At 47.1% G+C, this 13,723-nt stretch overlaps 1 protein-coding gene across 1 annotated transcript in view; it reads left to right on the top strand.

Annotated features, from left to right (window-relative positions):
- CCDC9B (coiled-coil domain containing 9B) overlaps window positions 1-13,337 on the top strand; it is a gene marked incomplete at both ends in the record, with an annotated part of 41,629 nt that extends 28,292 nt beyond the window's left edge. The window contains 6 exons of the mRNA XM_081999928.1: window positions 2,458-2,642; window positions 4,027-4,088; window positions 4,602-4,655; window positions 5,091-5,196; window positions 12,139-12,196; window positions 12,555-13,337. Coding sequence (XP_081856054.1) covers window positions 2,458-2,642; window positions 4,027-4,088; window positions 4,602-4,655; window positions 5,091-5,196; window positions 12,139-12,196; window positions 12,555-13,337 — 1,248 coding nt within the window. The remainder of the gene's footprint in view (window positions 1-2,457; window positions 2,643-4,026; window positions 4,089-4,601; window positions 4,656-5,090; window positions 5,197-12,138; window positions 12,197-12,554) is intronic.
- Window positions 13,338-13,723: the final 386 nt, after the last annotated feature.

The following is a 13,723-nucleotide window of genomic DNA, read 5'->3' as shown; positions in this document are numbered from 1 at the left end:
TTTATCCCTCTCTTGATCCAAAGCTTTGCTGAGCAGCTAACACACATGAAGCAAAGCAGCACTGTAAAGAGGTGACAAGGGACCTCCCCTTCACACCTTGTTGTGGCTGCTTAAGTCCCTAGAACAGCAGCAGGGATGCTGTGAAGGGTAACGTGTGCTCGCCCGTGTGGCAGCACAGCCCTAGCTGGTTTCTATCCCCAAACCTTTTGCTTGTGGGTTGAAAGGCTCAGGCCATATTAGCTACAGCTCCTCACTTCAGCAGAAGCTGAGTAGGATGGAGGTAAATTAAAGCACAGGCCTTCCCACTGACTGTTTAATGCAAACCCTGGAGGACATGCTGGCTCCCCCGAGCCTGCAGATGCTTTTAATTAATGGAGCACAAATTGAATAGCCCCACCTCAATGTGATTCATTAGGAAGACACAGATGGGCTTTTAAACATTAATTCTGGCTGAGCCCCCCAGAGCAGAAAAAGGGAGCATAAGGGGCTTGTGGTCCAGCTAATCACAGCTATGCTGCAACTGAGGTGAGCCCCTGGTCAGGGACCAGCTCCCCTGGCTCTGCAAGCATCACAGCCACCTCTGCATCTACCCAGGAGGCAGCAGCCTCAGTCTTTCCCTGGCTTTTGGCTTCCTCTTTTCCAACCATCAAGGTAATGCTGCAGGGCACTTCCCTTATCCTCCAGCTCTGGATGTTGAACTCTGCTCTCACTAGCTGTGTGCCATTCAGCTCTTGCATGCTTCTCCTCTCCGGGTTCATCGGGATCCATTGTGGCAGGACCCACTGTGCCTTGCCATGCCATGGGGCTGGAAGCTCTGGGGAGCATCTCCAGGCCTGTGCCCCAACCCGGGGACCAGTGCTTGCCCGCTCTTGCCCTGATGTGCCTTGCCTTTCTGTGGACCTCATCTCCCCTTCTTGGGGATGCAGTCGCAGGTCCCCCAGCACCTGGCAGCTAACGAAAGGAGGAGCAATTACTGCCACCCACCTCTGGCCCATGCAGGTGGGTCACCTTGGTAACAGGGCTTTCAGTCCCTCCTTCCCCGCTGCTCTGCTTTTATCAGCAGTGCAACACTGAGGAGTTAATTCCTGTTTGGGGTTGAGGTAAGGGTGGCTGGTGTGGAAGGGCATGTGTATGAAGTGATGAATTATCAGCTGGTAATTAGCACCCCAGGACTCAGCTCTGCACTAAGCTATTCGCTATGCAGTGTTGCTTGACACACACCATGGCCAGTCAGCTCCTGTTTCTACCACATCCATTAACCTGGCAGCTGGGTACCCCACCTCTCCCTCTTCACATGCTCCATCAGCTCTGAACTGTCTTTTCATTAAGCTTTACATTTTTGAATGGTGGCAGCCCTTAACTAATCTATCATGAGGAGGAGTGATAAAGCAAGAGCCTGAAAGCAATGAAGGTGAAGAGCCCCTTTGCCCCAAGAATGCTGCTCTTGGCACTCACAGTACCACGTGCCCTGGGCACAAGGCTGGCCCCAGCCCGGTGACTGTGGGCTCCTGTGGATGCCTGGTGGTCACAGAAGGTTGCCTTCCTTCTTGACCCTGTCAGTGTGAAGGATTTCATAGGCATAACTTTGATTTAAGTGTCCCAAAGTCTTCAGGTGGGGGGATTCATCAGCCCAGTGCATCTTCTATGAGAGTTCAACCTCTCAAACTCTGTTGGGAGATACTGCAAGCACTCCAGGAACTAACTGTATGCCATAAGTAAACCTTAGCAAAGTGTCTCTTCCAGGAAAAATTGAGAACATTTAGTTTTAAAACCTTAAGGTGACTGCACGTACAAATGGGGCAAATCAATCCTGTGGCCATTTGTACACAAAGTTACAGGGGCATGCTTTAAAAGTTTGTAATTGGGTACTGAGTATTTAGAACGAGAAACTACATCTTATGGCAGCTGCTTCACAGATCAGGAGATCAGATACCGCTACAAGAACCAAAGGAACATTGTGGTTCAGGTGAGGGAAATAACAGTGAAGCCCCATCTCATTAGGCAACAGGGATGTATTCAGATAGCAGAATCCAGGAGTTTAGGTGGGAGCAATTTTAATCCTTCAGAATGTAACACTATTTATGTAGTCTGGATGAAGTGGAACAACTTTTCAGAAATACATTGCCACAAGTTATCACTATCATTGTTGAATATCCCTGGGAGGGAATGGTTGCTCGTTCTGATTTGGCTATGGATTTACAATGTGACTCCAAGCAAGCCGTGTAACTTCTTCCTGCCTCTGTTTCCCTTTCTGTAAGTCAGCCAACCCTGGGACCAGTATTTTTAGGCTATGGGTAAAGCAGAGCCCTTCTGTGTGCACTTTAGAGGGAGAAGCTGACCTTGCTCCAAGTTGTTTTCAAATATTACTGAATGTTTCTGGTGGTGACAGTACAAAGTACACTGAATTCAGCTGTTTCAGATATTTTTATTAACAAGAAGCTCTTTTGGCTCCACCAGGACAGTGGGAAGTCAGTGCAGAAGATCCCCGGAGACCTGAGTTTCCCCATGACTGGACGAGAACGCTCGGAATACATACGCTGGAAGAGGGAGCGAGATCAGATTGACCTGGAGCGACTGGCACGTCACAAGAACGCGAAGGGCGAGTGGCGACGGGCTTGGGATGTGGAGAAGTCTGAGCACATGTAGGTCCTCCACTGTCCTGGGGTAGCTTGTCTGCAGCAGCCTATGTAAAGCCAGTGATGAGATCTTGTGCAGATATTTATTGCTGATCAAATCCCATGCTGTCACGTGCCTCTCCCTGACCAAATCCACATTGCTGTCTCTTTCTCTTCCTGACCATGTCTATCAATGGGACCAGATATCAGAGTGATTCTCATATTTTCTTCCTGACATGAGGTCTCCTTCCCTGATAGGAGATACTGTGTGCTGACAAAGATTGCCTGCCTTTGGTCCCACCAGGACATGGGACTGTGGGAGGGAGGGAAGTATGAATCATTGCTCAGTCCATGTCTGGAGGGTCCTCTCCATCTCCACATGGACAAATCCAATAGCAGGAGGGTTCAGGTGCTCTTCTAGAAACAGGGATGGACAAACTCGTGCTAATAGTCCACAGTTTTTCTCACTGCCCTGCTTGTTTCTCCTTTTCAATCACAGGACACGCCAACATGCCTAAATCCTCCACACCTCATAAACCAAGCCCCTTCAGGCACTGCAGTGTGAGGGGATCACTTCAAAGGGACACATACATGATATGGGGGAAATGTTGGGGACAGCAATGTGGGAGAGCTCTTAATGGGGTCTGACACTTCCCTGCTGTAAACACTGTCCCTCTAATTGTGCTTGTTCAGCTGGGTCACACCAGCTAGAAATGTTTGGAGGATGACTTAGAAACTGCAGCAGGATAAGGTTTTGATAGGGTGTGGTGTTAGAGCATGAGACATAGGGTTTCTGATAAAAGAGTTTGTACAGACCAGATAGATGGGACAATCATTTGGCTGAGGAATGGGACCAAATACATAGATTTTTCAGTCACTGATACCCCAGTAATTAGAGGTGAATTGACTTAAGTGGGCGCTGAGTGTTGCTGGCAAGACAGCTCTGAGCCCTACTGTTCTCCTTTATATCAATCTTTAAGAGAAAAGTCATACAAAACAAGCAGGATTAGAAACCAACGAAACAAGTCTGATCCACAGGTCTAATCTGAGATGATAAGTCCTGAAGCTACTTCAGATCGTGTTTAGAAGCTTGGGAGGCTGCATTTGAGCCTTGTACAGCTACATTACAGGCATCTATAGCCTTCATGGATGTTCATAGAATTAAATATATACATGGGTACTGATGTAAAGGTTTTAGAGGTTCTCCTTCGGGGTAGAATTGCCTCACAGCCTCATTTCTCCTGGTTAGTGCATACAGTTTCAGCTCCAGCTGATAAACCTGCACATATTTGCTAGCGGGTAGGCGCAGAAGGGCTGAAGGCTGGAGCCTGTGTTGTCTCGAGGTCTCCTGCCCACGCTTTTGCATACTGGAGAACGGTCAGGTCTGACAATGCCTGTTTTTAACCTGCAGGTTTGAAGAGGACTTTGTTAAGGATGGGGAGCCAGCCTTGGATAATCCCAGCAATAAGAAAGGTTGGCAAGGGACACCTAGACTCTGTCCTGATGCTAGTGAATGCTGATCGTGCGCATCCCAGTGCCACAGCAGCTGTTGTGGCTGTCAGTTGTGAAACTCTGCTTTCCTGGGCAAACACCTCTGAGCACAATGTTGGGGTCTCAGCCCTCTCTGCTTTGCAGAGTGCTCAGGGGATGGGATTTGAGCGTCTGGGTGCTAGTGCTTTTTACCTTCCCAGGGAGAGCAGTGGCTTCTGTAACCTTGTACGACACAATACGGAGGCTCAGCCCTGCCTTCTTTCCCAAACACTGGTTTGAGAGGCAGTCCTGTTCCAGAGCACATCATCTCTGATCCCTGTGGCTCGTGCTGGCTTCTTTACTATCATAAGTCCATCATGACTCCTGTTTCTCAGGAGATGGACTGGCAGAACAAAGCTTTCCCTTGTGACACCCTATTTGAACGTCAGGCTTTCAGCTGCATGTCCATTATAGAACCTCACTCACTTCTGTGCGTGCTTTGATTTGTCCTTTCAGGGGGAAGAAATGCAAGGAAATTCCAGCACAGGTCCTTTCCTCCAGACGGGAGAGGTGAGTAAACCACACAACTCAGTTGCCTTACCCACTAAACGTCAGAACCTCTGATGTGCCCTCATGGAGAGAGTTCTCTCCAGGCAGTCTCGCAGATTTGGAGTGCCTTTTGGGGACCTACCATGTGGCTGTTCTCATAGCTGTGTGGCAAGGGAGAACAAGAACAAGTCTTCCAAGAACAGCACAAGGGAGGCTGTATCCAAGGAATAAGACTTAAAGTTATAATTGGAATTTGGAATAAAATATGGAGAAGAAACACCCCTAAATTCTCAATTTGTATTTGCTACTTTAGAAAATACACATATAGTATGCATACAGCTTCAGAGGCTTCCCCCTCCAGAGGTACTTCCCAGTGATACAAGGATGTTGGCCCTTTCAGTGGTCCATCAACTGGTTCTGTCTGCTCTTGCATGGTATTTCCAACCTGTCTTCTAGGCGGAGGACAGCATGGAGTGAATGTGAGCGATCCTGGTCCGAAAGCAGTACCTGCTGTGAGCAGCCGAGCCAAAGGAAGGGACAGACTGACCGGCAGAGCCAGAAGGTAAGGAGGCTGGCAGCAGTGCCGTGCACTAGGGGTTCTGATATGCGTGTCCAGGTCTCATTCCTTGCCCAGTTGTGAAGAGATGTTGTTCCCACAACGGTATCTTTTCAGATGAGTTCATGTTGGCTGGGACCATCTCTGGCAGGACTTCACTTAGTGGGGTTTGTGGTACTTGTGGGGTGCCTCATGGCTGTACTGACCCGCTGCATCAACTCTCCGCAGAACAGCCCAGGCGGGTCAGGGTTACTTTGTGACCAGATTTGGGTAGCACTGGCACATGCCCCAGCATGATTTTGAACACAACTTATCTGACTTATGGGCACTGCTGATATGGAGGAGCAGCTTCCAAAGATAGTTCCCAACTGAACCAATAGTAATTAGGATTGATACTGTGGTAGAGATGTCTTTTCTTCTTAAACAACTGCTCTTAAAGATGTAAGGAGGGAAGTGGCCTGCTTCTGCCAGCTGTGGGCAGCACACAGCAATATAGTGATTTGCACAGAAGTAATTTCAGAATATCAGCAAAACTAAGTGCATTTTACAGGTTCACCCACAACCTCCCAGGGGCCGCCCTCCCCTGCTGCTCTTCATAATTAAATTTCAGTGCAGTCTCCAGTTTCCTGGAGCCACACTGACGGTTTAATAACACTAATTGTCTTCACAGCACTGCCATGCCCTTTAGCGGGCAACAAAAGGATGAAGAGCTGGTTACATACCCCAAGCCTCTTCATTTATCCAGAACACAAAACCATTCCAGTAGTTTTTAATGTTAGCATTCTTCAACCATCCAGGTCAGTTACGACCGTGCAGTTAAACAGATGCATAAACAGATACATGCTTCATAGGGGTACTCACAGCATCACCCAGCAGAAATTAGTTAGTTGGAGGTCAGCTGCTGCTTGCTGTTACTTGACTGAAATGAATAGTGTGTGCAGGAGTCTGCTGTGTCAGGACAGTAGTAGGTCTAATACACAGGACCTGGCACTGTATTAAGCCTGGAGATTTTTTAATGTTGCTTTTGCTTCCAGTGGCTGTGCTTTGATGAAATGCACCTGAGCAGCTATAACTCTCAGCTAGTTAAGCTGTGGACTGGGAATCTACTTACAGCATAAAGACGGGTTATCTTCTGTCTTCCTAAGCCCTGATAGTTAATCATACTTTTAAAAATTAAATTCATTGATAACTTGATGAAGAATAGGGTCAACAGCATGCAAATAATCAAGTTAGCTTTGTTTTTAAGTTACATTCCACCCCTCTCCATTCTTCAGCTCCATCCACAATAAAATGTACTTGGGAAAGAAAAGCTGATGAGCTGTGCTCATGCTTGCTCTTCCCCAGCCGCTGACTGCAGCACCAGGGAATTACAGCAGTTCCCAGAGGATGTGCAGGATCTTCATGCCAATAGATTTGCTTTATGTTGTTACTTTCTATGAATACCTTAGAAGGCTTCAGACTGCAGGCTGAACATTGCTGTTCAAAACTATGAAAGATGCCGTGATTACACACGGTTCTGCCCCACCTGAAGATGCCAACCCATCAGGACCAAACCAAACTCCCAGCCCTCAACAACTACCCTCAGGAGTAAGCGTAGTTCTGCATCTGAGGTTTGCCACTGAAATTTGCTTATTTGTGATAGTAAAAAGAGGTGCAGGGAGCTGGCCAGAAATAGACAGAGAAATAAAATTTAAAATTGACGGGCTATGGGGCAGAGAGGGAAGAATTAAAAAACAAGGACAAGGAACTGGACAGAGGGAGACAAGAATAAAATTTAAAAAGTGACAGGCTATAAGGCAGTAGGGAAGAACTAAAAAATGGGGACAGGGAGGTAGATGGAGAGACACATAGCAGGAAAGTTTATACACAGGAATTACTTCAACAGCTGCACTGGAGAAGAGGAACAGAAGGACAAAATATATCCACCTGATATTCTACATAAGAAGTTAAGGCACAGGTAGTTGTTGGGCAAAGACTACTACCCCCACACTGGTTGTAAGATTTTTTTAACAGCCACAAATGATCTGACTTTAGGTCATCATCTTTTCTAAAAGATGGGACTTCCTATGGAATACAGCTTTCCTAAAATGACATATCAGTTTTGAGCTAAACTGGATTCAAGGGGAAGGCTACTGATGCAGCATTGCTGTCTCTACTTCCCTCTGAACTTGACTGGATCAGTTATTAGTTGTCTAGGTCTCTTCCAAGCTAATCAGAGAACACTGTTTCATGAGACACCTTTTCTTTGGACTTTGATCCATCTGTCCCTTTAAAAATGAACACCTAATGCCATCCCTTCTGCTTTGAGAATGGTTCATGGGACACCTTATTGGTGCAGAGCAGATTGTGCCTCATTGCAGGAGGGATGGTCATGGCTCCTAAGGGCTGGAAGAAATTGCACAGAACAAGCAAGTCATAGTTTCTGTCAGTGTTTGCCAGGAATGTGCATTATACCACTGCAAAGATAATTTTCTTCCTTTCTCTCTCCTTCCTACCAGAGTCTTTTGTTTCCCTGCACTTCAGGGCCTGGGGAGGTGGGAAGGTGCAGAGGAGGTTTCCCTGGGAGCTTCATGTAGTGGTACATCTGGTTTATTCCGGTCACATCTTCAGCTGTTGGCCATGCCCACCTTGTCTCACCATGAGAGCTGGGGTGTGTCTCAGGGCCCTTTGGGAGGATCAGGGGTATAAGGTGTGGGATCAGCAACTTAGCTTATCCAGATGTGGCCCACCACTGTCCTTCCTCCCAAGCAGAAACATATAAGGAAAGACTTCACAAAATAATGGTGATGTTAGAAAGACATGATGACATGCTAAACCTCATGTTTTCCAGTGTTTAATCTTAATGTTTACTCCTAATGCAGTCATTCTTTTCTGCTCTGTGAACATGTTAGCTGTACAATTTAGATGCATATGGCTGGTTAAATGTGTGCTAAGAGTAGACTGTAAATGAAAGAGCAGTGTTGGTTTTGAGTGGCTTCTTAGAATGAACAAAGAGTTTGTTGCTTCCCTTTTATAGGGATGGATCACACTATGATCTGCTCTGTCCATGCCACAGCCCATGGGTCAAACGCCAGGACTCAGGTCTGCCTCGGGCTCCATCTCTGCCCTGGTCAGATCTGGAGGATGGGCTGAGAGCCTGCGTACTCCCCTATGTCCATCTCTTGTCCACTTCCTCAGCAAAGGTTGACTTATGCCCCAAAGCATGCCTGTGACAAGCAGATGCTGACTAGTTTCCAGAAGTCTTAACAGGGTCTTGAGGCATTTGTTTTTCCCTCTATGCTGAGCTCTCAGAGCTGTGCCCTGAAGGAATGCCTTGGCTAGCAGTTGTATGGCAGAAGTTCAAAGAGATAATGTTGGGCTGGGGTTTAATGTTTTGTACAGACTGCCTCAGAGCCGCTGACTGGCCAGCTTGGAGTGCTGTTTGATGACATCTCATTGAGCTGCCCCTCATTAGCGGCCCTCAGAGTCTCTTCCTGCAGGGGTTTCTGTTTGCCTCTTCTGCCCTAGAGCTTGGAGAGGCCACTGAAGGCAGCCTCCTCTCTGCCAGTGGGTAGGACAGTTAGCATCATTTCAAACTGCGTAGGGTTATACCTGGGTATCAGCACTTTTACCTGCTGTAAGAACATAGTATTATTCCCTTGCTTTGCTTACTTTCCCCCATTAGCAGGAGATCTATGCATGGTCCAGCAGGAGATTTAAGTCTGGGTCCAGCAGACTTAAGATCCCTTGTGCCTTGGACATGCCTGCTTGAAGCACATCAGAGTCAAAGCACGCCAGCAATGCCAACCAGTTCAAAGTGACAATTGTTTCTGGGATGCATTCTTTATCTGGGGACAGGGGAAGGTCAGCTAGCCAGATTACACAGCAAGGTTTAGCACCTTCTGTTGGGAGGCCCAGAGGATGTGTTGCAGGGAGGATGTGTTGCAGGGAGGATGCCTGGCTTGTCATGGGCTTTTGCAGCCTGTTTCTGTCCTCACAACAGACTGAGAAGGTATGTTTTCCAGTACATGTTTGTGCTTCCAGTGCAGAGGTTCAGAGGCTTTTTAGTGCATCGAACTCCTCTAGGGCTGCTGGTTCAATCAGGATATTATTCACATCCATTTAAAGGCTTTAAGGCTCCAAAATGGCTGGTGCTTAGAATCCTGTTTAGATGCCTACATTCTCTTGCTGATGAAATTATAAAATCTGATATACTGTTGTCTCCACAGAGACATTCTTTGTTCTTGTACTTTTTATTTGTTTTCATTTTATCTCACAGTGAAACAATACATCATAGTCCTCCCTGAACATCCTCCACTAGAAATGGGGCTAGACGGTGTCTTGATGATTTTTTTTTTTTTTTTCATTCTTGTTTGCTGTACTTCATATTTATCAGCTACTGGGATGGAAAGTCATGGTTCATTTAAAACTATGAAGAAGTATCTTAAACACTACTGATGCGAGCAGCTGAAACATGGAGTCATGCCATAAAGTCCTCACCTTCACCTGTGGACCTGAGAAGATCAGGGGAAATAAGGAAGCCAACCACTGTCTGCTACAGCATGGACACCTCCCTCAGCACCATCCAACTGCTTCATCCTGCCAGAATCACTTTAGAATAGCTCTCCTTCTGCCCATCCATCTCACCTCATGGACTTTTATTTTTCTTATTTCCTCTTCATTGCGTCTTCTGTGTCCTCTATTGATCCAGAAGGGATCCGGTGACTCTCTTGTCATGTAATCTTGTCTCTGAAGCTGGAAGAGCATCCTTTGCTCCACTGCTTCTCTTTGGGAAGAGGCATTCCTGAAGCTTTTTCATCTCATTTCAAACCTCAGCTCAGGGACCCTTTGGGGTGCTGAATATTCCTTACCTTCACTTGTGTCTGCCCTTTATCACTTAGAGACTCCTCTCCCATTTAAGTCCAAGCAACCCAACAGCAGTAGTAAGACCTACCTGGAGCATCTGGTGGTGACTTCCCATGAAGAATTTGGAGCTAAGCTCCCGTATGAGCATCATGGATAGCACTAGCCATGTTAGGGAATGCAGAGTATTTTCATTGCATGTTAGTGATTAATAACACACTCTGTGTTAGCGGTAATGATGGGGAGGAGGAACATGTCAGGCAGAGATGCTGAATACTTACAAATTGTTGTCTAGCTAGTTTTGGCTATCTTTAGACCTGTGGGGGTGGTCTGTTCTGGGCTGACTCTGCAAGAGCCAGGCAGTGGTAGAGAAGGCAGAGCAGGGAGAGGCAGAAACCTGCAGTCAGCAAGCCATTCCTCTGTTTAGATACCTGTCTGGGGAAAGCAGTCATCAGTCTCACCAGCACCAGTGCTGGTGCAGAGGGGGGCTGACCATGAGGGTAGCCCATGCTGAAATTGAACACGGTTAACTATGTAGGATGAGCTCCACCCATACAGCTTGACTTTCAGAGTTCTTGCAGAGCACCACTGAGAATATAACCCCAGTGGTAGAGGCTACTTCCAAGAAAAGGGGCCCTTTTGTGGTTTGAGCTGGCACAGCCAGTGGTGGGGACCTACCTTGTATTCAGGAGAAGACCTCACTGGCTGTGGGTTGTGTTCTGGGTCTGTCTCTAAGCCCTGTATGACTGCTCCAAGCTGTTTCACCCTCTGGCTTATTAAAGATGCCATACCCAGCTCCACACTGAGAGCCTTGAGGTGCTTGCAAATGCAATTCACTTCTGCCCCAAGGACTTTGCTAGATCAAAAGACGGTGTGAAGCAGCTTAGTGTCATTGTATGGTGGAGCTTGTGATGGTAATTCCCACACTATTTTCACAAGGGCACATGGGGTCACTGTAACACAGTTGCCTCTGGAAATGCCTGACTCTGCAGTCACCTCAATGTGCGTTTTCATTTTTTGTATCTTGGCCCAAATTTTCCAAATGAAGAGGCCAGTAAGCCCAGCAGCATCTGTCCAGAGAAGAATTAAATCTCACATGCCTTTGCATATGTAGTGTTTTAAGAGTATGGGGCAGGGAGAAATAAGTGTATATTATATATATGTGTATATATATAAAAAAATGTTTGTATGATGTAACTCAGCAGGCACACATATGAGGAGGTAAGGGTTACTAAGACCCTTCCCTGCCCAGTAGCACTGCATGGGCAAATTCAGATTTATAGTCACCCTAGAAAATGTAAACAAGCAAAAGAAAGCAGTTTGTCATGCAGCCTTTAACAAAGCTGCGGCCCTCTTTGGCACAGGATGTTGTAGCTGCTGCAAATTTATTATGGAGTCAAAATGTACTTACACAAATCCTTGGAAGACACTGTGTGCTAAGCATGACAACACAGAGATACCATCTGAGGCTCAGGAAATCCCAGAACTGCACGTTTCTGGAAACTGGGTAGGGTACCGGCGAGTTGTTAAATGCATTTGCCCTCTTTCCACACTCAACCCTGCTAGCTGGACCTTCAGCCTGATCCTTATGGCCATTCTTGCAGTCTGCTTGCACATGTCCACATCTCTGATCTCCCAAGCTACTTCAAAGTAATTTTATCCTTTGCCATTTACCTCTATGTCTGCTGTTGTGGAGATCTGGGACACTTGGGCACTGTCAGGCAAGCAGGACAAGATTGTGGCAGACATCAGCATGAGCAAACTGTATATCTTATTAGTCTAACGACAACTGTCTGTTCTGGCAATTACATTTTATGTTTTCATTACATTTAGAATTATAACCACGAGTTGTTAAGATTTAGTGGTCTCGGATGAGTGTCTCTGGATGGGCTGAGTGCTTTGCACGTGCCAAAAGGAAGCGGACCAGTTATGGCTGCCACCTTTCTCTCTCATTGCCTGGTCAAGCAGCTCAGAGAAAGAATACATGGCTCTGGTAGAAGTCTGGTCGTAAACCACAACACCTACCCAGGTGTCAGGCAGGGAGAGTGGCTTTGCCGTATGAGAACTTGAAGGCCTAAATTCTGATTATTTTTTTTTTCTTGACAGGTGGGATGCAAAAGAAGGCGAGGACATATCTTTTCTGAAGGATGACTTTGACAGCCTGGTGAGTTCATCAGATAAGGCTGGCTGCTGAGTTTTCTTAAAACAAGTACTGTCAGGGAAGTTCGAGGCTCTCAGCCAGTGCAGAGCTGGGAGATCTCTATGTTGGGGTGAATTTGCGCCTTGTTAGCACTCTCCAGATGGCATGATGTGAGAGCAACTTCACTTCTAGCATTTGACTGTCTGACAGCACAACCCTGCTTATTCTGGTCCCTGAACACTTCTCTTCTCCACCTGCATGCTTCTACTTCCTTTAATGGCCTCTGCAAATTTTTCCCCAAGTTTTCGGAACCATCATAGACAAGGAACGCCATATACTAATATTTTAATAAGCTGAACTAAATATCTCCTCCTTTTCTCAGAGGAGCCTTGGTATGGACAAGCGGAAGAGCAGAGGTGAGGAGGGATTGGAAGAGAATTGCACAGCTGAGCTGGAGGAGAAGGTGAAACAGCCAAGCCTTCAAGATCACGGGGCCTCCTCATCACAACGGCTACGAAGTGGCAAGGTCCAGTCTGCCCACAATGGCCAGAAGGAGGAGCGGAGACGAGTGAAGGGCTTCAGCATGGAGGTGCCTGTGGCCAGCACGGGTGACTCAGAGCCAGGGCCCAAGCCAAGTAAAGAAAACTTTGGGGAAGATGCCAATGGGAAGCCTGGCACTGCTGATGTCTCCCAGGAGAAGGAGAGCACTGACAGCACTGTTTCACAGAGCAGCCTTCCAAGCACTGTGCAAGCCACCAGGCATGGCAGTGAGGAGACCTTGTCATTACCTGTGGGAGTGAATTTAGATGGAGCTGGATTAGAGAAAAACACAGCTTCAGAACAGGAGTCCACTGAGGACTCTTCAAATGACCATGGAGGAAAGGTTGACACAGCAGTGGGAGACAAACTGGATGCAGGTCAAGGACAGCTGGTGAGAAAAAAAGGAGAGGAAGTGACCCAAGACACTGCCCTTCAGGGGCAAACACTTGCACTGAGAGGTGAAGATGCTGAAGGCACTGAACACAGAGGAGAGCCTTTGCCCCCAAGGAAAGCCAACTCTGACAAGACTGTTGTGTCTGAGCAGGACACAGCAAAATCACAGTCCAGGGAAGGGGACCAGCCTGAGGACTGCAAAGACAAGGGCAGTGGGGACACTCTCAACTAGCAAAGATTGCACCAGCTTGCCTGAGACAGAAGGTGAGTTCCTGACCCCCCTAACCATGGTGTGTTTGTTATCCCGTCAGTGCTCTCAGCCACAGCACAGGTCCACAACTCCATTTTCTTTGGCCATAACAGCATCATACCAGATAATTATCCAGAAGTGTTCATTAACAGTGATACGGGTCCCTCAGGTAGTCTAAATCTGTGCATGACAAAGGCCTGCCCTGGAGTGGATGGGGAAACAATGGAAAGTCAGACAGGAAAATTTGGACAGAAACCTGGGCCGCTGAGTCTGGCTGGTGACATGCGTTAACTGCAGCACAAATAGAAACTATTGCTGGGAAGGGATAACCTCAGAAAGGATAGCAGGATGAATTTATTTCTGTCTCT

This window comes from Phaethon aethereus (assembly GCF_964289735.1).
Source record: "Phaethon aethereus genome assembly, chromosome: 5".
In the NCBI taxonomy this organism is placed as follows: domain Eukaryota; kingdom Metazoa; phylum Chordata; class Aves; order Phaethontiformes; family Phaethontidae; genus Phaethon; species Phaethon aethereus.
Note: the sequence above shows the minus strand (reverse complement) of the source record. Positions and strands in the feature narration are given on the sequence as shown.